The following is an 8,990-nucleotide window of genomic DNA, read 5'->3' on the forward strand; positions in this document are numbered from 1 at the left end:
GAAAGTTTACAGGGCACATCATCAGTTTCACATTCAGCCATTCATATGACTTGTTTCATTACATTGATTACAATCCCCTCCATACATCATTGTTTCTTTTAATTTTCTGATTTTTAATATGTTCAGGTCTTTCTCATGCTGTCTGAGCGGTACAACAGTTGGTTTATCATTCACAAACCCAATCTCCCTTCAAAGCCAGATTTCTCAAAATAGGTCTAACCTCCCCCTAGTTTCTTAAAGCCATCTGGATTCCAGCCCCATTACTACTCTAAACAGTTCAGGCTAATTTCAGCAGTAACTTCAATAGTGCCACAACCATGATCTTTTTATGTAATTCATCATACTTAACTTCTTGGCAACATTTGTCTCTAATCTTTCTGGTCATTCCTTTTCTTTGTAAGCTTGTTTTCATCTTCCTGGCCATTTTATATTGAAACTCAGTTATAGTCCTCTTTTCATTTTTCTGTATTATTTTTTTATGCTATCAGAATTGCCTTGGTGGCAGTGAGTTTGATTTTTCATTTTATGAGCATGTATCAGTTATCAACTATACAGTAAAGATTCATAATTTATATTGCCTACCCATATCTCTGGATGCCTGGTGTGGTGCGTAGGATAAGCACTGGACTGTGAGCCACAAGGACAGCCATTCAAACCCATCAGCTGCTCCTTGAAAACCCTATACAGGTTCACTATGAGTTGGAACTGATTCGATGACACTTAACAAAAACAACCTGTTTCTCTCATCTGGACTTGAAATTTTATTATTTAGTTATCTTCTTGATATCCCTACTCTGTTTGAATATTCAGAAACAGCTCAAACTTGATGTCCCATAACAAACTTAATTTCTTGCTCTTACCCTTCTTAGTGGCGCTATGGGTTAATGCGCCAGACTGCAAAGCCATTTGAATTGCAAAGTCAGTGATTCAAGCTCACCAGCTGTTCCTTGGAAACCCTAGACAGGGTGGCTTTGGTTCAGAACTGACTTGACGGCACCAACAATAACAACAACCCTTCTTAGAAAATAAAAAATATGGAAAGACTAAAAACAAAACTCTATTTTTCCTGATTTTTGTTTTTTTAGTAAAATGACATGTGCAGATTTGCTGTCAGAAACTGATCTTTGACATTTTTTTCTCCAGCAATATCTAGTCATCAGACTGGACCAGTTGTATCTCTTAAATATTTTTCATATCCAAATGCTAAACCTTATCTCTGCTGTCCTCATATTTATCCAGACTACTGTAATCTTTTTCCTAGGCCAGCTGAATAACCTCCTAACTGGTCTTGTGATCAACTTTCATCCTGTTCCACAATATATGTTGTCATGGTTCTTTATAAAATGCAAGGTTTAATATGGTCTTTAAGACCTAAATTGTCTGACTCCTGCCAACATCTTCAACTTTATCTTGCTACATAGTCTCTGCGCCCTAGCTACCTTGGTCCTCTCTTAATTTCTCAGTTGCAGTTCGCTTCTTTCTGCCTCTCTGCCTGCTAGCCAGTTGACTCCAGCTCACCTTTTCATCTCTATTCCACCATATGTTTATAAGACTCATTTCCCCTACCGAGTCTGTTTTCTGTTATGTTTCTTCACACAGTACTTCTCCCTTACTACATTTTTCAGATGTTTGTGTTTGTAAATGTTTTAATGTACATATTCTCAACTGTATGTTCAATGAGATTAAGAAAGATTTCTTTGCTTACCATTGTATCACTGATGTTTAGAATGGTTTTAAGCACATATAGGTACTTAATGAGCAATTGATGAATGACTGAATAAATAAATCAATTAAAATTATAGCTTTGTCTCAAGTAACATTTTTTCTAATGCAGCGAATTGAATGTCTTAGATGTATAAATTTTAAGGTGTGAAAATTTAAGTTCACTTTTCTAGTATGTTTTTAAGTTTTAAATATTTTCAATATATGAGTGATCTTCAAAAAGTTCCTGGAAAAATGGAATTTAAAGATAATGGAATTTTTTCAGGAACTCTTTTAAGCCCCCTTTTGCATAAAAATTTTCTTGTTTTGTTTTAGTAAGTATCATTGTCATGTAATTCAAGTTAGTAAGGATATGTAGTTTCTTGGTTCATCACTAGAGGGTGCTATAACACCAGGGTTCTTCATTGTGCAAATTTGTGTACTGTTTTACTACTTTGGAAATGTGAATGAAAAGAATATATGATACTATTTTACATACATAGCTTGAATGTTTAATACGGGAATTAGTGTTTTAAGTAGCTCTGTGCTATTATTGATAGGAATTGTAAGAAAGAAAGCATACAACTTGATTTTCAGGTTTTTATTTCATCGTAGAAAATATCTAAGCATAAATTAATTTTTTAAAATAAAATAATTAACAGATAAAGTGAAAAAAAAGTTAATTCACCAGATTTTGAGGACTGCTATACATCCACAACATTCTGCTGTCTGGCCTCTTAGCATTTTAGCCCTAACCTTAAATGTACTTGAAATCTAGTTGTTAAGCCATAGTATGCACACCTGGAACTTAAATGAAATTATAATACGGTACAAAGTAGTAGTGTTAAAGAGGTCAGAAGGAACGTATGATTAAGTGCTAATTGCGTTGTTGAGAGGAAATCAGTGACCACAAGCTAGAGCTCTCAGTAAAGATTTCATTGAGGAAGAAGCGCCTGGGGCTATGCTAGTTCTTAAATACTTTTCTTCTCAGTCGTAAATTATGTATTACTATATTTATGCCTATATGAATAAATTAGAAAAAAAATGATTATTTAAATATCAACCCATTACATTATAACATATTTTTGAGCATGGGACTAAAATATTCAAAAACAAAAGAAAGGAGAAGAGCCAGTATCAACAGACTATATGCTGATTTTGTTAAGTGCTTTCGAGTTGATTCTGACCCATAGTGACCCTGCAAGGAGCAACTGGTGAGCTTGAACCTCCGACCTTGCGGTTCAAACCCCACATTCAGTCCACACCAGGACTCCTAACAGAGGATATAGTGGGAGTTAAAACAACAAGATAGGAATGCTTATGGTCCTTTGGGGAGTTGGGGTGGTCAGGGTGGGCGAGCTCATCTCAGGAAATTCTATAAATCCTACAATCTTGTTTTAATTGTAGAAAATGTTGCTTTTACCCTGCCTCCTCACTTCCAGCCCACTCCCATCCCACCCCAATGCTAGTAAAATCTACGAATGGCAATGTCAATTGTAGATGCTAAAATGTAGAAGAAAAGGATTTATGCTATTTTCATGTGTTTATTGTTAATTACGTACTTTTTTTCACTTTCATGTATTGTCTTTAATTTCATACATCCCTTAAAGTAATTTCTGGAGAGAAAATGTGACCCTGTGTTTCTAACTAGTAAGAAAAACTACTTGTGAGACCAAATCATTATGTAATTATTTCAGCTCTCATCTTATATAGAAATCTTTGTAATTAAGTTAGTATAAATATCTTGAAAATTTTAAAAGCCAACTGTGAACAAAACTAATTCTAATTAAGTTAAAATTTAATAAAATTAATGCTCTTCAATTTGAACGAAATCTCTCTTTCAGAGAACAATTTTAGCTAACCTTTTTATACTTGAGTTTTAGAAGACTAGATTTCATAGACTTTCTGTTGGGAGTGCCTATTTCTTTGTTTGCTAAAGCTTAATGTTATATTTTATTATCTTGAAGCTTAGACTATTTTTATATTTGTTTAACTTAGCTTTATCTTAATCTGACAATTTTGCTTCGTTTTTAAGATGAAATTTTAACGGCTCAAATTGGGTATGTATAGTTAATGAGATTACCCATTGAGAAATTATTAGTGGAAAGAAATCTTAGACTATCGTTTTAGAGTAAGAATAGAATTACAGAGTAACACAAACTATAGACATTTCTGAAACTCAGTTATTTAATACGCAATGAGAATAGCATTTCACAAAGATTTATTATTAGATGTGTATGAAATAATATAAATGAAAGTCCTTTACAAATTATAAAAAACTGCATACTAAAACTGGTTGCTTAACTTAGATCTGACAAAGTTTATGGTATTGTTGTTGTTCTTGTTAAGTACTATTGAGTAGATTCTGACTCATAGCAACACTGTATAGGATTTCAGGAGCAGCTGGTGAATTTGAATTGCCAACCCTGTGATTCAAACCAATTTGCAGTCCAGTGCTTTATCCCACAGAACTATGCCAGGGCTCCTAATATTCAGCTGTTAACCAATGACATAGTATTTTCAGAAACATATAAAGCTTGTAGCTGCTCCTTCTTCCTTAGCAGTTAAGTATAATTGATTTAGAATATTTTTCATTTCCTTGTAAGTGTCAAAACATTCTACCTGATTCCCAGAAGAACAGGATGATTTTGGACTATCACTTAAAACTTTATTATATGTGATTGTTCCATGCTATGCTTTAGTGCCCTAGAAGGTATCTTGTCTTACACTGACCTAGGTAGGGCCTTCCAAGGAACTTAACCAAGGTGATTTGCATCTTAGTCTTTCTGTTCCAAAAATGTAGGCATTTTTCCATTTTATAGTCATTCTAATCTAGACTCTCATAATCTATAAGAAGTTTATACCAACAGCTTTATAGTTTATCTCCTTGACTTCATTTTTATCCTAGTCTGAAGTCTGCTGCATTCTGGGGACTTCTCTTAGTTTGGATGTTATAGGTCAGGTAAAGATCTGACAGATTGCAAGTCATAGATCTTTAATAAAACTAAAAACCCCATAGCTAGATCTATTTCTACTTCCTTTTGTATGCCAGTACTTACACCTAGAAAAAATTAAGGAGTAAGAAACTTTTGTAATAAAATAAAACCTTGCTTGTTTTATTCCATACTAAAAATAAACTTTCTGTTTCAATTTCAAACATTTATTCTCTGAATATGAATTCATAAACTACTATGTTTCAGGTATTCTGTAAGACATTGAAGATACAAAGATGAAGGAGACAGCCCTGTACCTTAAAGAAGCTATTCTAGCAGTTAAGACAGACTTGCAAACAATAGCAATAGTGTGGGGAGACATGTAATAGAGAGACATGGTTGAAGGACTTAAAAGCAGTGAGAAGGTGATATTTGAGCCATTCCTTAAAGAATGGGAAGAGATGTGAAGTGCAATATATTCCAAAGAGGAATAGTAGAAACAAAGGCAGTTGTGTGAAATAGAAAACAGTAATCTGAGTGGGGGGAAAGAAAAAAGTCTGAATTTGAGTTTGGGCTCTGTCATTTCATTTGTGTATTAGGAAAATGAATAAAAATTTTTGAGTCTTAGTTTTTTTAATATGTACACTGGGAATAAAAATACATTATTTCTTCATGGAATATTGCAAGGCTTAAACTAAGTAAAGTATATGAAAATACTTAGGCTCACAGTAAATTAGTTTGCCCACGTATCAGGTCTTTTAGTTCATTTTATACTCTGACCATTCTCTTTCTAATTTCTCTTTTAATCTCTTCCTTATTCTCAATCCAGTTAGTCTCTTCTTATTGAAGAGAGAAGCCTACCTTACTTAAGCTGCCAAAATCTTTTTACATCTCCATGTATATAAATAGCCAAAAACCTATCTCAGTGCTGTTTTCCTTATTTTTAGTAGTGTTTCTTCATGAAACCGTTGATGGATACCTTCCTTCAGATTATGTTAATATCTTCCATTTCCTTTACCAGAATTTTTTGAGGAGAGGGGACTGGGTTTTTAATCAGCCTAATTTTCAGTGCCTACCATAATATTGGAGTCCAGGTGTGTGGTGCTGTAGGAAAAGCTCTGGACTGCAAGGTCAGTTTGAGCTGCAAGGTCAGCAGTTTAGATCCACCAACTGCTCCTCAGAAACTATATAGGGTTGCTATGGTTCTGAACCAACTCGACAGCACAAAACAGCAACACCATAGTGTTGATGTGACACTGTAAGAAAAGCACTGGACCACAAGGTCAGTGGTTCAAACCCATCAGCCATTTCTCAGAAATCCTATGCAGAACTGACTTTACAGCACTAACAACAACAACACCATAGAGCTGACATAATACATTGGAATTGGAAAGTCATCTCTTAAGCCCTGTTCCCTATCTGTTTGACTTTGTGATGTTGATTTACTCCATCTAGGTTTAAGTGTTCTCAGGCACTGATTAATCTAGAGATTTTTCTCTCTCCAAAATCCAACAATTAGGCAAGTGTCTATAGTACTGAAATGCTTTCTACTTCCCTTATCCTACACCCCTCTATAATTCTCACATTCTTTTGTCTCCACAAGGCCCTCAAATGACTTAATTGATTTTTATAGTCCTTATAGTCTTTGTATTCAGTTTTATTGTATACAGTTTTACATTATTTTCTGATTTTTTTGTTTTATATATTATTTCCTCATCTAGTTTGTGAGTTCTTAGAAAGGAAGGATTGTGCCTGTAATTCTGTCCTATTTATAATCCCTAACATATTGTCGAAGTGAATGATAATGCACTGGATTGCTAGGTCAGTTTGAACTGTAAGGTTGGTGGTTCAAACCCACCAGCTGTTCCTCAGAAACTCTATATAGGGTTGTTGTGAGTTGGAACCAAGTTGGCCGCACTTAATAACAACAAAAAAGTATTTAATATTAGTTGCATGGAAATTTGGCCTGATAATTAGCTGGTCTGTGTACATTTTGAAATGTATTAATTTTCATTTTATTTATAAAATATGTGAAACATTTTTTCACAAGTTCTTTGTTTCCTTATGTATGCTTGATAACTATAAATGACTGCCATATCTGACGATTAGCCTTTCTCCGTGACCCACATGGAGAGATTAAACCCAAGGAAGGACGATGGGAGATTAGAAAAAAAGACACAAGACACAAAAAGAAATATAGCAAAGTTGGAACCAGGTGGGACACAGCACTCTGATGGAGATACTGTGACACCGACCTACGTTCAGCTCATTTATTATATACACAAATCAAAGGAGAAAGCTGGGGACAGGAAAAAGAGTGCAAAAACTTTTGGTGTATAGATGCAAGCAGTAAGTGGGACTTTACCAGAAGAATGTAGTTGCTAGGAAAACAGATAGGGTAGTGAAATGCTTTTGCAGACTAAACTGAAGGCCATGGCTGCATACCAGGAAAGACTTTGCAAATTCCTTGTTCCCTGAAGCAGGCTTTGCAGGGGGCAGCCTGACCCAGGAGCAGCCCGATTTTCTGGACCACAACTGTTCAGTTGCAATCCTTTGGTTAAACTCCTCCCAAGTCTGAGACCTTCACTTCAGCCGCTCCCAACAAATGACTATATGAATATTATTAGAAAACCTACACCATTTACTATAAGATCTTCCTACACATAAGATTTTGTTATTATTTGTTTGATGAGTCTGGTTGCAATTCTTCCTTTGTATCTCTCTTGACAAATGGTCTTACAAATGGTATCAGAAGCTTTAAATCTCCAATTTTGGTATTTGTTTTGCAGATGCTCTACCCATGATACTCCTGGACCAGAAGGCAACCATATTTCAGATTTACCACTTCTAGACAGTACCAAGTAAGATCAATTAATTAGCTCTGTGCCCTCCAACACTACATACTGCTTAGAATTGAAAGGGAATTTTAATTGGGAATAGTATGGCATTGAATAGAATATATTATGTGAACACTATCTGCTCCGTACCTTTCTGTTTAGTTGTATTACTTCTATTCCATCTCACTCTTTTGACATTTTTTGAAGCTTTCTCTAATGCACTAGTCCAAATAAAATACAAATTTCTTTCTTTTCTATTCCCTACCTATAATCTCTGCAAAAGCTCTCAGTCCTCCCCTTCCATTGTATGTTGCTAGGGAAAAAAATGTAACGTGATTGAAGAATAATTTCAAAGAGATTTTGTGTGCAAAAATTTGGCACAATGAAAGAAAGCTCATTTTTATTATTCTTTCAGTCCTTGGCTATCTTCATTGAGTGTTCCTGCAGTAGCCCCGATCACCTTCGCATCTATTGTTGAAGAGGAACTACAACAAGAAGCAGCTCTTATCAGAAGTCGAGAAAAGCCCTTGGCTCTGATCCAGGTAAAAAACCTGCATATAAGGGTTAACTTAGGGAATAACTAGCCTACTGCTTTAATTTTCTAAAGTGCCCAGTAGAGAATTTGGTAATATGTAGTTCCACACTTGAACTCTGTATCCTTCAGAATTCCTAGGTTGTAAGCAGTAGATACCAACTTCTGCTGGTTAAGAAAAAGGGAGTTTATGTGAGGGCTCTTAAGATTCCACAGACTGAGTTGGAAGACCAATGAGCCAGACTTGGAAATAGACAAAACACAAAGTTACTTTTGAGATTTGGCAAGGAAGAGTTAGAGAATTTGCACAGTACCAGAAAACACCTGACCAGGATAAAGCTACTGGGAAGAATGGATTTCAACAATCATTTTCAGTTTCTTTTTCTTTATACTCATGATTCAGATTCCTGGGATGGTGAGTATCTGATTATTCTAGCTTAGGCTTGACACATTCCTCATGACTAGAAGACAGCAGTGTGTACCTGATTTAAATCCACTGTATCACATCCATAGAAAATGTTGTTTCCTCAAAACAAAACTAGAAAGCTAATATAATCCTCTCTGGTTTATAATTAAAAGAATTGAAGCAAGTCTTTATTTTTTTTCCTTCCTTATTTTCAGATTGAAGAGCATGCTATACAAGATTTATTGGTCTTCTATGAAGCATTTGGTAACCCTGACGAGTTTGTCATTGTTGAAAGGGCACCACAGGGACCACTGGCAGTACCTATGTGGAATAAACATGGGTGCTAGTCCACTGTGGAGCGGAGATACAGTTTTCATAATCGTGATGGTTAAAAATTTAAAGACAGCAACAACAAAACACAGCTATAGAAAAGGATTCGTACATATTTGGTGACAGGTTATAATAGAATAAGCAAAGTTCTAGTTTCTCTAAAACTGTGGTTTGAGCATATAATGTTTGTATGATTAAGGAGAAATTCAGAATTCTGATTTTAGTAACTTTTCATGTCAAAGTGTGGAAGG

The 8,990-nt window shown here is 35.1% G+C and overlaps 1 protein-coding gene across 3 annotated transcripts in view; it reads left to right on the forward strand.

The window, feature by feature from the left end:
* The window catches only part of IBTK (inhibitor of Bruton agammaglobulinemia tyrosine kinase), a 120,446-nt gene extending 111,668 nt beyond the window's left edge, over positions 1 to 8,778 (forward strand). For 2 of the 3 annotated variants that reach the window (XM_006873272.1, XM_006873274.1), the window contains 3 exons: positions 7,424 to 7,495; positions 7,887 to 8,013; positions 8,625 to 8,778. In XM_006873272.1, the coding sequence (XP_006873334.1) occupies positions 7,424 to 7,495; positions 7,887 to 8,013; positions 8,625 to 8,756 (331 nt within the window). In that variant the 3' untranslated portion in view covers positions 8,757 to 8,778. The remainder of the gene's footprint in view (positions 1 to 7,423; positions 7,496 to 7,886; positions 8,014 to 8,624) is intronic. The other variant, XM_006873273.1, reaches the window with a different exon arrangement.
* The last annotated feature ends 212 nt before the right edge of the window (positions 8,779 to 8,990 follow it).

This window comes from Chrysochloris asiatica, unplaced genomic scaffold, assembly GCF_000296735.1.
Source record: "Chrysochloris asiatica unplaced genomic scaffold, ChrAsi1.0 scaffold00233, whole genome shotgun sequence".
NCBI lineage: Eukaryota > Metazoa > Chordata > Mammalia > Afrosoricida > Chrysochloridae > Chrysochloris > Chrysochloris asiatica.